Raw genomic sequence first — 21,017 nt, forward strand, 5'->3', positions numbered from 1 at the left:
TTGAAAGGTGCAGGCAGCTTCCTGCTTGCATCACCAGGAGCACTTCTTTGTCATTTGATGTGGACCTCCCAGTCAGCGCCAATGTTCAGTGAGAGCTTCTCCAGGCGCAGGGTGGAGGTTTTGGCACAATATGCAAAAGTCACAGGTTGATCTTTACCATCTAAATAGAAAGACAATAAATGAGGGAAAGTTTGATGAATATCTAGGAGGGAAAAACCTTTTCTTTGAACCTGAAGTGTTTTCTGACTTTATCATAAAATCTTATAGCTCCCACTTAGGAGAATCCTAATTAATAGGACTTTCAACCATGCACTTCCACACATTTTTATTATTTTTTATTTTTTTATTTTTTGAGTTGGAATCTCACTCTGTCGCCCAGACTGGAGTGTAGTAGCCACTCCTGGCCACTGCAGGCTCGACCTGCTGGGCTCCGGTGATCCTTCCACTTCAGCCTTCCAAGTAGCTGGAACTACAGGCGCGCGCTACCATGCCTGGCTCATTTTTGATTTATTGTAGAGAGGAGGTCTCGCCAAGTTGCCCAGGTGGGTCGCGAATCCACGAGCTCAGGCAATCCATTCATCTCAGCCTCCCAAAGCACGGGATTGCAGGCTGAGCCACCGAGCCCGGCTTCCACACATTTTTAAAAACATGAAACACTTCAATGTTTTGAGTGCAAGACTGGTTGAAAATGAACTGGAAGGAACAAGGGTATTTGCCCAAGAACTACAGTAGGCACAGAAGGATGTAAGTCCCATCCTATGCCCTTTATAGGCTCCATCAGCATGGGTAGGATTCTCCAGGACTTCCATATCTATAGTTTACAAAATATTCAGAGAAGCCGCGATGTTATTTCAGGCCCCAAATAATTTCCATGAGAAAAATATTAAAAGTGAGCAAGACCAATTCATGAAGAGTAGCAGAATGGCCTTGTTCACTCTGGAGACCAGTATATTTGACCTCTATCTGGAAGCATGGAGTCCACTCGGGCTAGATGTATTATGTCAGTATTGGGACTAATCATCTCACTGCAGATACTTCCATGTCTGTAAAACAAATGGTGAGAGATAAGCAAGGACTATTTCCTCACCAGATGAATGGGTGGTCACAGAAGACGGCTCCTTCCTGAGGCCCAAGACCAAGATCTGCTCCACCACACACTTGCTGGGATAATGGCCCCTCTGGTCTGCAGAACTGAAATAGATGCAAAGAGTATGAGGAGAAGGATTAGGATGGGTGTTTGAACTGGTCACCAGGTCAACATCTTCAGTCTTGTGAGTTCCCCTCTCATCTGTCCCCAAGAAAGCATGATCCATATAGGAGTCATATTTACAGGATGAAGAGATAATAAATGTTGACTCTATGTGCCGAGGAATAGCTTAGCTAATCGGTAGGTTTTAACAAGTCACTTGGAAAGAAATCACCGAAAGGCACAAAAGTCACAAATGTGACTTCGATATTGTAATTAAATTGTAAGAAATCAGATACTTAACAAATTGGTGAATTGAAGAATGAATGAAATTAACAGAAGCTTAAGTTGAATCCTTTATTATTTTTTAGAAATGGGGAGAAAGGAATAAGGAAGGGATGTTCATGGTAGAGTGACTGAAAAATACTCCAGAAATGGCCTTCACCAGTCATTTCTTAAACAGTGACTTAAAACAACAGCTGTGCATTTGAGGAGTCTGAAAGGACAGAATGATTTATTAAAGAAGGCACACAATTTCTTTAGCTGCCCTTACTTGTTGATCAAAACACTGGAACAGAATGAAAATTTCCTGTGCAAGAATTGCTTCTGGTGGAGGTACTGGAATGAATGGCCATCATCGAGATATAACTCACCCACTGCAGAACCCTGGAGAGTGAGCCAGAGAGAAAGAATATGCTTATGCAACAGCTTTATAGGAAAAGAATGTCAGCCCCTAAGGATAACAATAGGATAAAAAATTTGTGAAAAACTGTTTAATAAAAACTTAACATTCAAGTTGCACAAATACCTAATATATTCAATACCCAATCACTCCTGAATAGATAGTAAAATAATATGAATGGGGCTGGGTGTGGGTGGCTCATGCCTGTAACCGCAGCACTTTGGGAGGCGCAGGCAAGAGGACTGCCTGAGCCCACAGGTTTGAGACTAGCCTGGGCAACATGGTGAGACCCTGTCTCTATCATAAGTCAAAAAATTAGCTGGGCGAGGTGGCACACACCTGTCGTTCCAATTACTTAGAAGGCTGAGGTGGAAGGATCACCTGAGCCCAGCAGGTTGAGGCTGTGGTGGTTGTGAGCATGTGATGACGATGATGATGATGATGATGATAATGTCACATAAAAGGAGCACAAAAAATTAGGCCTCGTTGAAAGAAAAGTTAAACTATGATATATGGTCAGTGGTATAACTAGCTTCCCTGAAGGTGTGATACCACAATGTGACAGCAAAGCCAAGGGAGTTCACAGAATTAAACTGAAGTTAAAACAAACAAAAACCCAACCGGTTTATAATGGATGAGATAAACCATCTTTAGAAGATCCTCCATTTTTGGGCAACAAACTCCCTCTCAATAAATCCTGCTTTAAAAAAAAAAGAAGAAGACCCTTCATTTAGAGAATCCTGTTCCTATTTTTTTTTTTTAGTAGAAAGACCCCTTTTACATGTCAGACAATGCCACAGCACTCCATGACAGTTTATTGTTAGTGACAGTGCTTGATGTGCTATGCATTTCTTGTCTCCTACATTTATTCGGAGGCCTCACATGGGTCCAGAGCCCATAGTTTGGCCCAGAAGACATGTCTAAGTGAAACAAAAGAGAAAAAAAGCTGTAACTTACTTATTAATAATTATTTTATAATGTCAATATAAATGAAAGTATTAATATAATAAGAGCAAGAATCTGTGTTTGGCCCTGTACTACATTTGAGCAAATGAACAGGAGAGAGTCCTCTACAGGACACACTAGGTTCAGAAGATCTTAAAAGGGCAGATCGGTTCTGGATCCTCCAGGCTTTACCCAAGGAGAATTTAGTTGTTTGAGTTACCTGATGAGAATTGAAGGCATTGGGTGGTATTTGGGTCCCTGAAATGGTACATAGACACAGGTACCATTTTACAGGAGGCTAAGTTTCAGGGCAAATCCATATGGGCAGACTACCTATGGCCCAGAGAGTTTTCAGTAGTAATCAATGTCAAGTTGGGCTGGGTGTGGTGGCTCACACCTGTGATCCTAGCACTTTGGGAGGCTGAGTCAGGAGGATCACCTGAGGCCAGGAGTTCAAAATCAGCCTGAGCAACATAGTGAGAACCTATTTCTATAAAAATAAGAATAAAAAAATAGCCAGGTATGGTGGTGCTTACCTGTAGTCCCAGCTACTCAGGAGGTGGAGGTGGGAGGATTGCTGGAGCCCAGGAGGTCAAGGCTGAAGTAAGCCAAGATTGTGCCACTGCACTTCAGCTTGGATGATAGTGTGAGACCAAAATCAATGTCAAACTGAAGAGCATCAATAGTCACAGTGCCCAAGAAGGGTATTTCTATGTCCTCAAGTTCCCTTAAGATTCCTTTAAGAACAATTCCAGGAAAGGCAGGCAAGTTGGACAATGATTCAACCTTGCTTTCTAGATAAACCTCAGAAGCATCTATCACATAGATGGGGCTCACCACTTTTACATGGCTGTTACACACTTAAAAGGCTACCACTGTAAAGGGATGGAGTAGAAGAAATGAAAAGGGTAGCAGATTTTCCAAATACCTTGGTGCTCAGAGCAACCCGGAGTCCATAATGGCTATCGGTCATCCAGCCTGTTGATTTTCCTATAGTTGTCTTTAATGGTACCACGCTTCCACCTCGTTGAAACACTGGTATCTATAAGACAGCAACATATTTAGGCAAATAGTATTCATGTAAGAAAATTTCAAGGTAGAACTTAAAAATATTTCATTGTATAAGATTCACACTCTTTACAAGACAGCCTCAAGGGCAAAATCACTTTGTGGGCACAGAGATGGCAAATATGACAGTCCTGATATTAAAGGAAAAAGAGCTTAAATACTAAAAAATGGTCAATTTTTAATTATTAGGGAAACTTCCCACCCTTTGTTGATTATCTATATGTTTTATCATTTTTCTTCTAAGCAATGAATTCTATTCTTCCTATCTTCTAAGTGGCCTTTCCTATTTTGTATTTTTAATTTTCCTATCAATATATTAAGCATGTTTACTTCTAGAGCCCTGCCAAAGAGTTAATTTTTCTGTCTGTGTACGTGGGCCCGGATGTCTGTGGGGAGATGACTTTTGTCCTTACTCACTGCAGCCTACCCCCTTTGTGCTCCTTGTTTCTATGGTTCACCAGGATTACTCACTCAATTCCGAGGGGGAAATCTGTGAAATGGTTTCTGTTATAGAGCCTGATGAGGGTACTTTAAGTGACTCTAACACCAGGGTTGTAGGCATGGCCCATACCTATGGGTCTTCCAGAAGGCACTCCAGGTAGGGAAAGCCTGGTAGCTTTCCTGTCTCCTCTAAAGAAGCCACCTGTGTCACATGAGGGCTTGTGCTTTGCTCTGAGTGAAGTGCTAGCAAGGAGAAGAGCCAAGAACACATGCGAAGCTGAGTGGCAGGGTGGAGTAGTTACGACATCCCCTCTGTTTAACTTGAGGGCGGCAGCAAGATGTAAAGTATATATCCCTCTTCCCCCTCTCTTACTGGCCAAAATTTCCCTCTTCGTTTTTTTCCCCCCAAAGGACAAAGTGGTAAGAGTGAAATGAATTCTACAGTGTGAGCCCAGCACAAGGGAATATACCTGGGGGCTTGTCTCAGTTCTCCCACAATCTAGCTGTGACCCTAGACAAGCAATTTATCTTCTCTAAACCTCAGTTTCTTCACCTGTAAGTGTGAAAGATTAGAGTGGATGATTGTTAAGGTTTCTTCTAGATCTAAACATTGATATCTGAAATCATTTTTTAATAATAGGGTTTATATTGCTGCTGAAGGTTTCAAAAAATCAGTATCTCTCTCTCTCTCTCTCTCTCTCTCTCTCTATCATGTTGGAGTTCTCACCCTGTCACCCAGGCTGGAGTGCAGTGGCACACTCATGGCCACCCCAGCATCCACCTGCCGGGCTCCAGCGATCCTTCCATCTCAGCCTTCCAAGCAGCTGGAACTACATGTGTACACTACCATACCTGGCTAATTTTTTATTTATCATAGAGACGAGGTCTTGCCAAGTTGCCCATGCTGGTCTCAAACCCGCATACTCAGGCAATCCACTTGCCTCGGCCTCCCAAAGTGCTGGGATTACAGGCTAAGTCACTGAACCTGGCCAGTATCTATTTATTAATCTTCACTCTACTTAGGGTCTGTGGTACTGGTTGTGATTCAGCTGCAGGAAGAAACTACCCTTTAGAAACTTAAGGCAGGGCTGGGCACAGAGGCTAACCCCTGTAATCCTAGCATTTTACAAGGCCAATGCAGGAGGATTGCTTGAGCCCAGGAGTTCAGGACCAGCCTAGGCAACATAGCAAGACCTTGTCTCCATGAAAAATAAAAAAAATTAGCTGGGTATGGCGATGTACCTGTAGTCCTAGGTACTCAGGTACTCAGGAGACTGAGGTGGAAGGATCACCTTAGCCCAGGAGGTTGAGACTGTGGTGAACCATGATCATGCCATTGCACTGCAGCCTGGATGACAGAGTGAGACCCTAACTCTAAATAAATAAATAAATAAGTAAAAAATAAAAAAAATAAAAAAAAAAAAAAGAAAGAAACTCAAGACTGTTTGCTGTAATCCTAGTATTTTGGGAGGCCGAGGTGAGGGGTTTGAGATCAGCCTGGGCAACTTGGCGAGACCTCATCTCTACAATCAATAAAAAAAAATGAGCCAGACACGGTAGTGTGGGCCTGTAGTTCCAGCTACTTGGAAGGCTGAGGCAGAAGGATCACCAGAGCCCAGCAGATCAGCACTGAGATGGTCGTCAGTGTGCTGCTGCGCTCCAGCCTGGGCAACAGAGCGAGACTCTAACTCAAAAAAAAAAAATTGACTGGTTGGGCCACGTTGATTCTAACATCATAACTGATATATTCTCTTGGGCCTAGAGGCCCAAGGTTACAAATGAAAATTCAAGTTTTTTGACTTAGTTCTGTAGAAGAACATTCTGTATGACACACATGGTGGTTGCCACGTTTTCTCCATTTTCATTGCTATTGTTCTTCTTAGACACATAAATGTAAACATACGGGAATGAGTTGTGCTTGTCCCCAATGTTTCATGCCGTGAGGTCAGAGTATATGTATTTTTAAGCTCTTTATCCCCCCCTCACCTTTGAACAGCTTTATTGATATAATTCACATGCAGTACAATTTACCAGCCTAAAGTGTGTAATTAAGCAGTTCTCAGAGTCATACAACAATCGCCACAATCAATTTTAAAACATTTTCAGTCACCCGTAAAAGAAACTTTGTACCCATTACCAGTCACTCCCCACTACTCCCTAATCCCTCCCCCTGCTCCAGCCCTAGGTAACCACTAATCTCCTTGCTGTCTCTATATGTATGTGTTACTACGCAGAACACGAACATCCTTAGTTCTTTCTACATGGGAACATTATGAACTGAATATCATCCCCCACAAATTCATATGTTGAATCCCCAGCCCCAAATGTGACTATATTTGGAGATAGGACCTATGTGGAGTTAATTAAGGTTAAAAATTAGGTCGTAAGAGTGAGAACCTGATACAACAGGAATAGTGTCCTTGTAAGAAGAAACATGAGACAGCCTGCTCAGGAACTGAATTGGCTGGCACTTTCTTCTGGAACTTCTAGCCTTTAGAACTGTGAGAAAATAAATTTCTGTTGTTTAAGTCACCCAGACTGTGGTATTTTCTTATGGTAGCCCAAGCCCAGTAGGTAGAAATAATCATCTGAAAATAACTTACAGTGTCCAGGGTTACTGGGATCTTCACAGTACATCCTCCTTCCCAATGAGCAAATGTCTTAGAGTCATACCAGACCTAAAAAGCAATGAATCTTAGTGAAAAAGAGTATATGAGCAATTCTGTTCCCAGTTTCATTATTTGGTAAAATATCTGCTTCTCTGAATTTCAAATAATCAGAAAGCTAAAGTAAGCATAACTTAAAAAATATATACATTGGGTAGGAGTTAGGGGGAAATACATGCTTTTTTCTTTTTTAGTATAAGTCTCAGTTTGTCACCCAGGCTGGAGTGCATGTGCCTGCTCATGGCCACTGCATGCTCACGGCCCCTGTGGCCTTGACTTGCTGGACTTAGGTGATCCTTCTGCCTCAGCCTTCCAAGTAGCTGGAACTCCAGGTATGTGCCACCACGCCTGGCTAATTTTTTGATTTATTGTAGAGATGAGGTCTTGCCAAATTGCCCAGGCTGGTCTTGAACACCTGAGCTCAGGCAATCTTCTCACCTCTGCCTCCCAAAGTGCTGGGATTGCAGGCATGAGCCACCATGCCTGGCTGAACGTATGCTTTTAAGAAGATCTCACCAGGGGTGATGGCTCCTGCCTGTAATCCCAGCACTTTGGGAGGCCGAGGTGAGAGGATGGCCTGAGCCCACGGGTTTGAGACCAGGCTGGGTAATATGACGAGACCGCGTCTCTACAATAAATAAATAAATAAATAAATTAGCCAGGAGTGATGGCACACACCTATAGTTCCAGCTACTTGGAAGGCTGAGGTGGAAGGATCACCTAAGACCAGCAGGTTGGTCGAGACTGCAGTGGCTGTGTGCATGCCATTGTACTCCAGGCTGGGTGACAGAGTGAGCCTCCTACTCAAAAAAAAAAGATCTCAAAGGTTGGTGGCTGATTCATTTACCAACAAGGCCATTTGTCTATCTATCCATCCAAAAGTTACTGAACAACCTACTATGTGCCCAGCACTGTGCGAGATGCTGGATATATGTGAGTGGACAGAAAACACACAGTTCTTGTCCTTATGGATCTTACAGTCTACTTGGCTTCTAAAAACTTAACGGTTCTAGTAGTAAAAGAGATGATGGAAAAGAGGAAAAAAAAAGAAGAGAAGCACACTGCAGGTAAATAAATTACAAAAGAGTCAGGAGAAAAGGAAGGTATCAGAGATCTGGGAGGAAAACAAATGGAAACTTGGACTATGACTATAGTGTTCTTTTTTTTTTAAGCAAAGCTCAATTCAGGAATACAATTTTTATCTGGGATCCCTATTGAGGGGGTTTAGTTGCTGAAGTACCTAAAAGGTCCTGCAAAGTACTTTGATGGGCTAAACCTTAAGATACTATCAGAAGCAGCATAAAAACAAGCACCTCTTTTTCTCTCTTCTAGCCCAGTACACTTTCTGGCAGCCACAGAGTCTATTTTGCAAGTTCACCTGCTGGGATTGTCACATTTTTTATATAGCAAGTGAAGATGCGGTCAGAGAGAAACACTCAAAGAACACGTTGGGAAATAATGCTGAAAGAATACAATAGACAGTCACAACAATGTGCTTGTAATGATGATAAATCAGGAGTAAAAATCTGTGGCTAAGTTGGAAGGGAGCTAGTTCCTTGTAATGGGAGCCTACTGCTTTGTTGGAATCAATCTGAGACACTATCAGCAGAAATGTTTGGCAGGACCATTTATTTAGCTGTTTTTTTTTGAGTTGAAGTCTCACTCTGTCGCCCAGACTGGAGTGCAGTGGTATGCTCCCGGTCACCGCAGCCTTGACCCACTGGGCTCCTGCGATCCTTCCGCTTCAGCCTTCCAAGTAGCCAGAACTACAGGCACACGCTACCATACCCGGCTAATTTTTGGTTTATTGTAGAGACGAGTTCTTGCCAACTTGCCCAGGTGGGTCTCGAACCCGCGGGCTCAGGCAATCCACTAGCCTCGGCCTCCCAAAGTGCTGGGATTACAGGCTGAGCCACCGAGCCTGGCCTAGCTGTTGTTTTTAACCTTTTTCTCAGGTTCCTACTTGGCAGGGGGACCTTAGTAAAGAGTCCTCAACTCTTCAGAACTCCAAAAATCAAGAAGACAGACCATAGTTCATGAACATTCTGGATAAAAGCCTGATCCTACCAATAATGACAAGCATAGCGGGAAGAATGGTGGCTACTCAAAAGATACATTCATTTCCAGGTCAGGCATGGTGGTTCATGCTTATAATCCCAGCACTTTGTAAAGCTGAGGTGAAAAGATCGCTTGAGGACTGGAGACCAGCTTGGGAAACACAGCAAGACCCCCAACTCTACAAAGAAAAAAAATAGCTGGGTATGGTGGTATCTGTCTGTAGTCCCAGCTACTCAGGAGGCTGAGACAGGAGGATTGCTTGAGTTCAGGAGTTCTAGGCTACAGTGAGGTATGATGGCAGTGTAGACTGGGCAACAAAATGAGATCTTGCTTCTAAACACACACACACACACACACACACACACACACACACACACACACACACACACACATTATGTATTCAAATCCTACTTCCTGGAAGGAGTGAATATTACCTTCTATGGTCACAGATTTAAGCTAAGCGTCTTGAGACAAGAAGATTATTCTGGATTATCCAGGTGGGCCTTAAATGCCACCACAAGTATCTTTATAGCAAAAGACAGAAGAGGAGACAGAGACACACAAAAGAGAAGGTTATGTGAAGATGGGGGCATGACTGGAGTGATGTAGCTACAAACCAAGGAATGCAAGGATAGCCGGCAGCCATCAGAAGCCAGGAAAGAGCATCGGACAGATTCTCCCCTCAAGCTCTGAGAAGGAACCAACCCTGCTGACAACTTGATCTTGGGCTTCAAGCCTCCAGAACCGTAAGAGAATAAAGTTTTGTTGTTTGAAGCCACCGAGTCTGTGGTGATTTGGTACAGTAGTCTCAGAGAACTAACAGAAAAACCAAACATGTGAAGTTGGTTGAGGGAGACCACGGTGCTGGACATGGCTTCATGGGGCTGCCATCCAAGTACCTGACAGTACTGAGGAGCTAGTGAGATCTGCCTCAGCGATTTGCCACTCACCTGTCTGCCATGGCGGTTCCACATGAGCTCAGTACTGCCATGGCTTTCACAGCCTGCTGAAGCCTGTGGCAATGCTGCAGTGCTTAAGGACTCTCTGGGGTCTGCCTTTTTCCTGCTCTCCACTCCATGCTCTCCTCTCTTGTCTGGAGCCCTAAGTTTCTGCTCAGCTCTTCTCCTGGCCTCACTGGATACATCTGTGTTCTGTCTCTGTAAGTTGATGCTCTTATTACTCATGGCTCTCTGCTCGGCCTTATGCCTTGCCTGGGTTCAGTGCCCTGGGTTTCAGCAGGCTGATATTTTATACAGTGACAGTTATTAATGACAATAACTAATGAGAGAGCAGAGGAAGCTACAGGGGCATAGAGTTGTTACTTTTTACCCACTTTGGTGTCTTGAGATCAGCTTTTGGTACCCACAACTCAGGATTCAGAACCGAAGTCTCTTCATACTTGTCTCCCCGAGAGTTTGATATCTTGTAGTACAGTGTGCCTCAGTGTGTTAATGAGTCACTAATGCAAATAAAAGTGTGAAGGTAAAACATCATTCTGATCTTCCTTGGAGTCATCTTCCTCCCCAGTATCTTCCATTAAGTTTCTTGACCTCTGAAGACAGTGGTCCTGACTTACAAGAACCATCAGTTACTACAGTTTCAGTCATTTGGGCTGTGTTCATAAATGCATAATGAAGGAATCTATTTTCTAAAAGAAAAGGGATGAGAGTGATGAGACACATCAGATATGTGGCTATTTCTATTCTTACCTCATTTGATCCTGGCAGAAACACATCAACCACGGTGGCTTTTGGTTCTGTGACTGGATGAACCAATAAAGCACTTCCTAAAAAGTGAGAAAAAATAAAGTTGAGTATCTTTATAAGAGGTCTGAAAACACTTTCCCTTTGAGCACTAGCTATCATGGTTTTGAAGATCACTCCATTGTGAACTTAGCAAAGGAAGAAACTGTGATGACTTGAACCAATGAATTGTCAGAGAGATACACTGTTAGAAAGAGGACAGATGTTCAAAAAGTTAATCACCCATCATTCATGCACTTATGGTATATAGAGATTATAGGAAAGGATCTTGACACAGTCCATCTGTCTCATTTTGTGCATAACTGCTAGAGTGCTAGTAGTCTGAAAGCACAATTGCATCTCTCCAAGTGCTTCATTGTTTGTTGTGAGTTATGCTGATGATGGTGAGCCCACAATTGTCATCCAGAAGTGTGGTCAGCGTGGATACTCCAGTCCTTTTGCTTGGGCAGTTATCATCAGGAAAGTTGTCATTTTCTTAAAAGCAATCTGAATTAAGAATTTTGTATTGATCTTGGCACAACATATATAAAATCTATCAATTTATGAATTGACTCTTTTATTGAATATTTATTTATTTATTTATTGAATGCCTACTGAGTGTCAGGTACCATACTAGGCTGTGGAGAAATTTAGTGGCCAATAAAATAAGCATGATCCCTGCTCTCATGGATTTTACATTCGTGAAGCTGAATATTAAAAAGTAGCTACAAACTAATTAGAGTTAAGACAAGTACCAAAAGAGGCAAAATTACAAAATGGAATGAAAATTATGGAATAGGAGAGATTGACTTAACAGGAGGACTGAGTGGGACAGCAGGTAGAATTAGGCATAAGGAAACAAGGAGTGGTTAAAGAAATTTCTCCAAGGCAGTGAGCATTAACCTGAGACCTATCAATGAAGTAGCTCAGTTTTTTCGTTTGTTTGTTTTTTACATGTAGAGGTTTCCACTGTTTACAGATGGGAGTCATCCTTTGAGCAAGTCTGTTTAGCCTAGTTTCTTGAGTCCTGTTCCTAAGATGATAAACTTCCATGTTCTAAATTTAATAGGTAATCCTTGTTGAAGAAGTCAACCAAAGAAAAACCCTTTAATTGCATATGAAATAAGCTCTTCTGGCTCTTTATTATAGCCGTTTCCTACTTCCTTTCCTTGTAGTGGTCTCACAAGGCTTATGGGAGTGGATCCAGAACAAGAATCCCAAATGACACCCACAAATAGAATTTAATAGGAATAGTACCGTGAGAAATGCCACAGCACAATAGAATAGAGTTATGATCCCACTAAGGCATTAGAAATCTTGGTGAAGGAATTTTTTTATTTTTGTTTTTTGGCTTTCTTAGGATTAGGGATTTTCTTAGTGCTCTTACACTAGAAGACATAATAAAACACAATTAGTGTTTATCATAACTATAATTAATCAAGAAATGCTTACCCAGCATGTATTCATCTTCTATACCAAAGGTCTCTAATTCATCAGGGAACTCCACCCACAGGGGCCTGGGGAAAGAAAACAAATTCTCATTTCAACATCATTAATGTCTTACTGCAGTTCAATCACTTATATATTTAATTTTTTTTTTTTAAACCTAGGAAAACCAGGGAAGAGCATGGACACAGTCACCCACTACTACAATTTATACATTCAAGTTTCCCACATTTGGGGAAATTGCAGGGATGAGCACATCTGGAGTGCAATGGATAAGCCTCGCCCTGGGAAAACTGCCTTTGTGATCATTGTATCTCCCCTGCCAGGTAAGTATGCATATCTAATTTTTTTTTTTTTTTTGAGTTGGAGTCTCACTCGGTTGCCCAGACTGGAGTGCAGTGGCCGCTCCCGGCCACTGCAGCCTCGATCTGCTGGGCTCCGGCGATCCTTCCGCCTCAGCCTCCCAAGTAGCCAGAATTACAGGCATGTGCTACCACGCCCAGCTGATTTTTTGATTTATTGTAGAGATGAGGTCTCGCCAAGTTGCCCAAGCGGGCCTCGAACCTGCGGACTCAGGCAATCCACTCACCTCAGCCTCCCAAAGGCGCGGGATTACAGGCTGAGCCACCGAGCCCGGCTGCATATCTAATTTTTAACCACTCAAAGGAAATTGGAAAGCTCCAAAGAGCCAAGACTCTTTCATACGATTCAAGATTTTATGTACAATTGCTATAATTACTTTATATTTTTCTTACATCAAGGTGCTTTCTATTAACTCAAATGTTTGAATGAAATACTGAGAATTCTAGTACATGTGATTTTTCCTTCTCATTGTTGAGCACTAAATACTGTTCTAATAGGCAAAACCAGAGCTTTGGTGCAAGTCCAAGTGCCTAACACCTCTAGTGTAAAACAAATGTTTATAAAACCATATTTTACAATGATGATAATTCTTTTTTTTTTTGAGTTGGAGTCTCACTCTGTTGCCCAGACTGGGGTGCAGTGGCTGCTCCCGGTCACTGCAGCCTTGACCTGCTGGGCTCTGGTGATCCTTCCGCCTCAGCCTTCCAGGTAGCTGGAACTACAGGCCCGTGCTACCAAGCCGGGTTCATTTTTGATTTGTTGTAGAGATGAGGTCTCGCCAAATTGCCCGGGTGGGTCTCGAACCCGCGGGCTCAGGTAATTCACTCACCTCAGCCTCCCAAAGGCGCAGGATAATGATGATAATTCTGTGTCATTTTTTTCATGCTGTTGCTGCCTTTCATGAATCATTTAATCATTATTGACTTAAATGAAGTAACTGGATTTTCTTGTTTTTAAGCTGGCAACAATTCTGGAGAACTAGAAATTGCTGTTTTTTTTTTAATTGTTATTGTTGCGCACAACTATCTAGGAGGCATTTGGGATCATAAAAACAACAGAACTTTCAATATCTATGTATCCAGATATCAACTTAACGGTTATAATTATTTCCAAATTTCATGATGAAAAGATATTTTTTAAAAAGAAAAACTTATTTTTAGTTTATCCACTAGTCTTTGTAATAATACCTTCCTTTCCTACTGAATGGTAACAAAGCAGTGGTCCCTAAACCTGGCTGATGGCTAGAATCACCAGGGAAACGTCTAAGATAGATTCCTGGGACCTACCCAAAGAGATTCCAGGTTTGGAGGTGGGGAATCTGTATTTTTAAAAGCCTTCCAGGTGATTCTGATCCGAGTCAAGTTTAGGAATTGCTGATCCAGAATTCTGTGTGTATTGTTCTCTAACCTAGAAAGTTAGTTTTTCAAACCAGGCATGGTGGCTCATTCCTATAACCCCAGGACTTTGGGAGGCCGAAGCAGGAGGACTGCTTGAGCCCAGAAGTTCGAGACCAGACTTTGCAACACAGTGAGACCTCGTCTCTACAAAAAATAAAAAATTAGCTGGATGTGGTGGTACATGCCTGTAGTTCCAGTTACTCAGGAGGCTGAGGTAGAAGGATTGCATGACCCCAGGAGGTCAAGGCTGTAGTGAGCCATGATCATGCCACTTTATTCACATCCCAACTCAAAAAAAAAAAAAAAAGAAAGAAAAAAAGTTGCTTTTTCAGATTTTGCCTTCAAATAGAATAAATTTTTCTTTAGGAGAAGATGCTTATAGATTAAATACTGAATGAATTCCATTACAAAATCACTTCCTTTTTGAAATATCTCTATTCTATCTCCTATCAAATACGAACACTTTAGTCACAAAATAGCAAGGGATCGAGCTTTTTATCTTCTGTATCTGCAGCAGCCAGCTCCCTGCTCACAGCTGGTGTTCAATAAGCTGATGGAAACTTGATTAAACACATATCTTCACGTTTTCTCTTATAATCACTGTGTAATTGCTGCATTCTCTAGTGCCTGAGGGGATTATACAGTGGTTGCTGGGCCCCTACAAGGATGAAGCTTTCTTACCTCATAACAGGTTGGGAAGCCACATGTGCATGGTAGAACAGAGAGTACCAGTAGGGCAGGAGGGTGTAGCGCTCTCTGATGGCTGCTCGGATGAGCCGGGTGTGTCCCTCCCCGAATAGCCAGGGTTCTCTCCGCTTGGTGTTCATGGTGGCATGGCTACGGAAGAAGGGCTGGTAGGCTCCAGCCTGGTACCAACGCACTAGCAGTTCTGTCTCTGGATTCCCAATGAACCCGCCTACGTCAGCTGGTTAGGCAAAGAGAGGCCAAGTGAGGCAACCAGGTTTCAAATCAATGATGCACACAGGTAAAATAATGCCTTGAAGACTGACCGATGGAAGGTGCAGTGTATGTACTCAAAATCACAGGATAAACCATGGCCTCTTTGGGGGCAGTGGCTCATGCCTGTAATCCCAGCACTTTGGGAGATGGAGGCGAGAGGATTGCCTGAGCCCAGGGGTTAAAGACCAGCCTGGGCAACTTGGCGCAGAGATCATCTCTACAATAAATCAAAAATTAGCTGGGCATAGTGGCATGTACCTGTAGATCCAGCTACTTGGAAAGCAGAGGTAGAAGTATCAACTGAGCCCAGAAGGTCGAGGCAGTGGCTGTTAGTGTGCCACTACACTCCAGCCTGGGTGACAGAGTGAGATTCTGACTCAAAAAACAAAAACAAAAATCATGGCCTCAAACAAAGGAGCACATACTATATTACTCAGCTTGTTTGGGGATCTGAGAATATATCCCTGAAATATTCTTTTCTTGTCAAAAGGCCAGAGGCTTTATTTCAAGAGCGACATTTCTATGTTTTTGAGCCCACATAACCCAGAAATTGCAAAATGTCTGTCTGATTAAGTGTGTGTGTTGGCAACTGATTTCTTTCATTTTTTTTTTTTATTTTATTTTTTTTATTCAGGGTCTTACTCTGTTACTGTCACCCAGGCTGGGGGTGCAGTGGCATGATCACGATTTACTCGACCTCCTGGGCCCCGATGATCCTTCTGCCTCAGTCTCCTGAGTAGCTAGGACTCCAGGCACAACAGTACACCTGGGTAATTTTTTTTTTTTTTGAGTTGGAGTCTCACTCTGTCGCCCAGAGTGCAGTGGCCACTCCCGGCCACCGCTGCCTCTACCTGCTGGGCTCCCGCGATCCTTCCGCCTCAGCCTTCCGAGTAGCTAGAATTACAGGCAAGTGCTACCACGCCCGGCTGATTTTTTTGATTTATTGTAGAGATGAGGTCTTACTGCCCAGGCAGGTCTCGAACCCGTGGGTTCAGGCAATCCACTCACCTCAGCCTCCCAAAGGCGAGGGATTACAGGCTGAGCCACCGAGCCCGGCTTTGTTATTTTCTTTTTTGTAGAGACAAGGTCTTGCTGTGTTGCCTAGGCTGGTCTCAAACCCCCGGGCTCAAACAATCTTCTTGCCTCGGCCTCCCAAAGTGCTGGGATTGCAGGTGTGAGCCACTGCGCCTGACAGCTGATTTCCTTTAAAAGCAACAATGGAACTAAGGGAAAAATAGAAATAACTAAAGAGAAGGAGATAATCAAAATTAGAGATTTAGACAGAATTTCATGCTGAGCCACTAAACAGGATATATATATTCTTTGTATTGTATATGTTCCAATGCCATAAACACATGTATCAAAAAAGCAATTTTTATTTGCTTCTGCTCCTACCAAAATTAAGGAGCAACAGCTGCCAAACTGAGCACCTTCCATACTGAGATCTCTTATCTGCAGAGAATTAAGATGCAGGAAGGACAGTCCATCAAAGACTCTTATTTTAACTAAACTTTCCTTCCCCAAAGCATATCTTTTTGTTTTAACACAGTTAAAATCTGTCACCCAATTTAAATTTGCTGAATAGAAAGAATTTCTGTAAGGTTGATTTCTGATTTGCTAGATTCTTTGTAGTTTTCTCTGTTTTTCTCAACTTGAAGAAAATATACGTGTCAGGAGGAGAAACTCAGTTATCAAGAGCACCTCGGGAGGAAGTAACAGGAGGATGAGAGGATGAAGCACTCTGGCTCTCTTTCTGACAACTTGATTTCATGTCCTCAATGTGATGAGACACAGATAGCTCTGAGGCATCCCTTTCCCTCTTCTCTCTAACCTGCTTCCTTTCACTTTCTCACAGTTTTTCTTTCCCACATTTATTTCTGCCCCGAACAGCTAATGAGGAGGTATTTGTGACCAGCTTTGACGAAAACACCCTCACTTTTTATTTTTTCGCACATCAAGCCTCAGGAAAGAACTCATCTTACCTCCACAAAAAGAGATCCCAGTAATGTTGAGAGTGAGTAACATTGGGATAGAAATTTTCAGGTAACTCCAATCTGCTGTGTTGTCGCCTGTCCACACAGCACCTTTGGTTACCAGTCACAAGGTAATACAAAAAAAATTCACAAATCAGCCCATGCATTCAATTTCATATTTATAGTCCTTATTTGTAAAAGACAAATTAATGGCAAGGAAAATAGATTTTTTACCTTAAAATAAACAAATTCGGATTTCCTACAATGAAAATATATCTATTTTCTAATGTGAAAAGTTATTAAAATCTATACAACAAGCATTCTAAGAAAATAAACTATATTTATTTTTGAACTATAATTCAATCTGATTATGGAAGAACATTTTAAAAAATCAACTTTGAGACATAACTTACATATAATAAGTACATATAACACGTACTTATTTTATGTGAAGAGTTTGAAGAGTTTTGAAAAATGCATACATCCATTTAACTACCATCAACAAGACATAGAATATTTCTATGGCTATAACAGTTCCCTCGGACTTCTTTGCAGCCAATAATTCCCTACTTTAGCCAACTATTTTTTTTTTCTGAGTTGGAATCTCACTCTGTGGCCCAGGCTGGAGTGCAGTGGCGCATGCTCAGTGACGACCTGCTGGGCTCCAGCGATCCTTCCACTTCAAACTTCCAAGTAGTCAGAACTACAGGCACGTGCTACCATGCCCGTCTAATTTTTATTTATTGTAGAGACGAGGTCTTGCCAAGTTGCCCAGGTTGGTCTTGAACCTGCAGGCCCAGGCAATCCACTCGCCTCAGCCTCCCAAAGTGCTGGGATTACAGGCTGAGCCACCAAGCCCAGCCTAGCTAACTATTAATATAATTTCTATGACTATTGATTCATTTTTTTCCTAGAATTTCAGATAAATGGAAACATAATACATATTCTTTTCTGTTCTAGCTTTTATTTTTAAACTCAGCATAACGTTGTTTACTTCCTTCTATTGCTGAGTAGCATTCCATGGTGAATATATCATGAGTTGTTTTTCCATTTACCTATCAATGGACATATGGATTCTTTCCAGGTTTTGGAAATAAAAGGTGCTATAAATAAAGGTGCTATGAACATTTGTGTACATTTTTTTTGTGACATATTTTCATTTATCTTTGTGTATATAACTGGGAGTGGAATTGCTGAGTTTCATTTTAGTGTTTGTTAAACACTCTAAGGAAATTCCAAACTGCTTAGCAAAGTGGTTGTATCATTTTACATTCTCAATAGCAATATATGAGAGTATCAGTATTTTTAATTTAACCATTCTAATAAGTATGTAGTACTGTGTCTCTGTGATTTTAATTTATATTTCCCTAACGACTAATGATGTTGAATATTTATTTCTTCATGTATGTATGGTTCATATATCTTCTGTGTAAAGTGTCTATTCAAATCTTTTGCTGATTTTTTTTAAAGTAGGTTGTCTGTCTATTATTATTGAGTTGTAAAAGTTCTTTTATATTCTAGATACAAGTCCTTTGACAGATAAATGTGCATATTGCCAATATTTTCTTCCAGTCTGTGTTTTGCCTTTTCATTTTCTTACCAATGTCTTTGAAAGGGCAGTCATTCTTAATTTTGATGAAGTCTAATTTAGCTTTTTTTTTTCCTTTTATGGTTCATGTTTTTGTGTTCTATCCAAGAAATCTTTGCCTATTTCAAAGTCACAAAGATTTTCTCCTATATTTTCTTCTAGAAGTTTTATTTTTTTTTTTAGTTTTCATAACTTAGGTCTACATTCTATTTTGAGATAATTTTTGAATATGACTTGAAGTAAGGCACAGGTTTATTTCCCCCCCCCACATAGATATCCATAGTTTCAGAACCATTTACTGAACGAATTATCATTTATCCATTCAATTGCCTTGGCAACTTGTTGAAAAGCAATTGATCATATATGTGTTGTACTCTCTGGATTCTCTATTCTGTTCCATTGATTTATAACCCAGTTTACTCCCACATCTACCCACCACCAAAAAAAAACCCTCTAAAATTTGAGAGACGTGATACAGTCCTTATAGGGGACACATAACAGTAGTAAAAACAATAGTTTGCATTTATCAAGCCCCTACTAAGCCAGGTGTTAAGAAAAATTCTTTTCTTAAATTATCTTAATTATAGGTAAACACTGTAATAAACTCCATTTTACAGATGATGGACATACAGCAAACAGTGGATACATTATCTACCCAGAGTTTCACAGTTATTCAGTGGTAGAAGCAGGATTTGAGCCCAGGCAAACTGATGCCAAGGCCAGTGTTCTTGTTTGCTGTACAGATGATAAGAGTTTGTGATGATAGATTATATGCCACTAAAGATAGTCACCAAAGGAAAAGTCTTATTTTACTGAATCTAGATTACTCCTGAAGCATTTTGTCTATCTCCTACCAAAATAGTCTTGATAACTATTTTTATTTTAATCTTCAATAAAAAATTTAGGCTGTCCTATGGACAGTTATATATATATATATATATATTTTTTTTTTTTCTCAAGGGTTTATAACTTAAAAAAAATATTCTAAGCCAGGTGTAGTGGCTCACAACTATAATCCCAACACTTTGGGAGGCCAAGGCAGGAGGATTGCTTGAGCCCAGGAGTTCAAGATCAGCCTAGGCAACATAGCAAGGCCTCGTATCTACAAAAAATAAAAAATAAAAGTTAGCCAGACATGGCATGTGCCTATAGTTCTAGGTACTCAGGAGGCAGAGGTGGAAGGGTTGCCTGAGCTCAGGAGGTTGAGGCTTTGGTGAGCTCTGTAGACTGGGTGACAGAGTGATACTTCGATTCAAAAAAAAAAAGTATTCTAATAATTTCTTCTTGACATCAAGTGATATATGTATCTATCCATATAATAATTTTGAAACTTACACGGTAACATTCTCATAAAGAAAGAAAGCTCATATAAACATGCAAATGTTCTCATGTTTCATATGGTTGTTTAGTCAGAAGGTCTCTTGGTTATTGGTCTCAGCATATAAACTAACAAAATAGTGTTTCTTATAATGTCTCATAAACAATGAGACAAAGATGATGGCTACACAGGTACTGTAGATCAAGCAGTGGGCCAACATTTTAGAGATCAAAGATAACCTAATATTCATATCTTCTGTTATCTTTTCTTAACAACTTCTGGTAAATATTTTTATTAAAATATTCTTAGTGATGCTTGTTTGCAATTTGGAAAATAAAGATAAGCAAAAGAAGAAAATTAAAATCACTCATAATCACCAAAGTACCAAATTTTCTTATATTTATCTGTCTGCCTATCTACCTACCTACTTATTGATATAAATTACTACCATACATTTACTTTTCATAAAATTGGGATAATAAGAAATGAGACCTGATGTCTGACAGACAGTAGGGTGACTATAGTTTTAATATTAATTAACTGGACATTTAAAAATAGCTAGAGAAGAAGAATGATTTGAATGTTCCTCATATAAAGATAAGACAAAGGTGACAGATATCGCAATTACCCTGACTTGATTATATGAATGTATCAAATTATCACATGTTCCCTGAAAATATGCACATCGAATATGTATTAATAAAAAAACTAGGATAAGATATAAACATGTAGGTGCTCTTTTTTTTCATTTATCATGATCACATTTTCTCATTCAATTAAAGCAACCATTTAAAATAGACTCATGATAGCCTAGCCTATGTATACCATATGGCTATACCATATTTTTATAACTATTCTCTTATTGTTATATATTTAGATTTTTGTTTTGATTTTTTGTTTCAAGGACTAATGCTATGGGTGAGCATCTCTGCACATGAATCTTTGTCTGAGATGGTATCTTGGCCCTTTCCAGAGTACCACAGGGGCTGGTTTTTAGGAGTGAAGTAGGAAGCCTAATCATGTTCACAGTATAGTAATGGCTGGATTCTTCAAACTAGGACCTACACTCAGTTGTTTATGCAAGGCCAGGGCACTTAAAATAGCCTGCCAGCCATGGGGTGGTTAAGTTGAACTAGATCTGTATTAGATTGTAAACTGGATCCAGTTATGACCCGGACCACAAG

At 40.9% G+C, this 21,017-nt stretch overlaps 1 protein-coding gene across 1 annotated transcript in view; it reads right to left on the minus strand.

The window, feature by feature from the left end:
• The window catches only part of GANC (glucosidase alpha, neutral C), a 70,012-nt gene continuing 48,995 nt past the window's right edge, over positions 1-21,017 (minus strand). The window contains exons 17-25 of the mRNA XM_008059430.2: positions 16,937-17,038; positions 14,676-14,919; positions 12,241-12,305; positions 10,756-10,832; positions 6,926-7,000; positions 3,742-3,855; positions 1,740-1,852; positions 1,088-1,191; positions 1-160 (exon numbers count right to left, since the gene is read on the minus strand). Coding sequence (XP_008057621.1) covers positions 51-160; positions 1,088-1,191; positions 1,740-1,852; positions 3,742-3,855; positions 6,926-7,000; positions 10,756-10,832; positions 12,241-12,305; positions 14,676-14,919; positions 16,937-17,038 — 1,004 coding nt within the window. The 3' untranslated portion in view covers positions 1-50. The remainder of the gene's footprint in view (positions 161-1,087; positions 1,192-1,739; positions 1,853-3,741; positions 3,856-6,925; positions 7,001-10,755; positions 10,833-12,240; positions 12,306-14,675; positions 14,920-16,936; positions 17,039-21,017) is intronic.

This window comes from Carlito syrichta, unplaced genomic scaffold (genome assembly GCF_000164805.1).
Source record: "Carlito syrichta isolate Samal-C Ts95f unplaced genomic scaffold, Tarsius_syrichta-2.0.1 Scaffold91562, whole genome shotgun sequence".
NCBI lineage: Eukaryota > Metazoa > Chordata > Mammalia > Primates > Tarsiidae > Carlito > Carlito syrichta.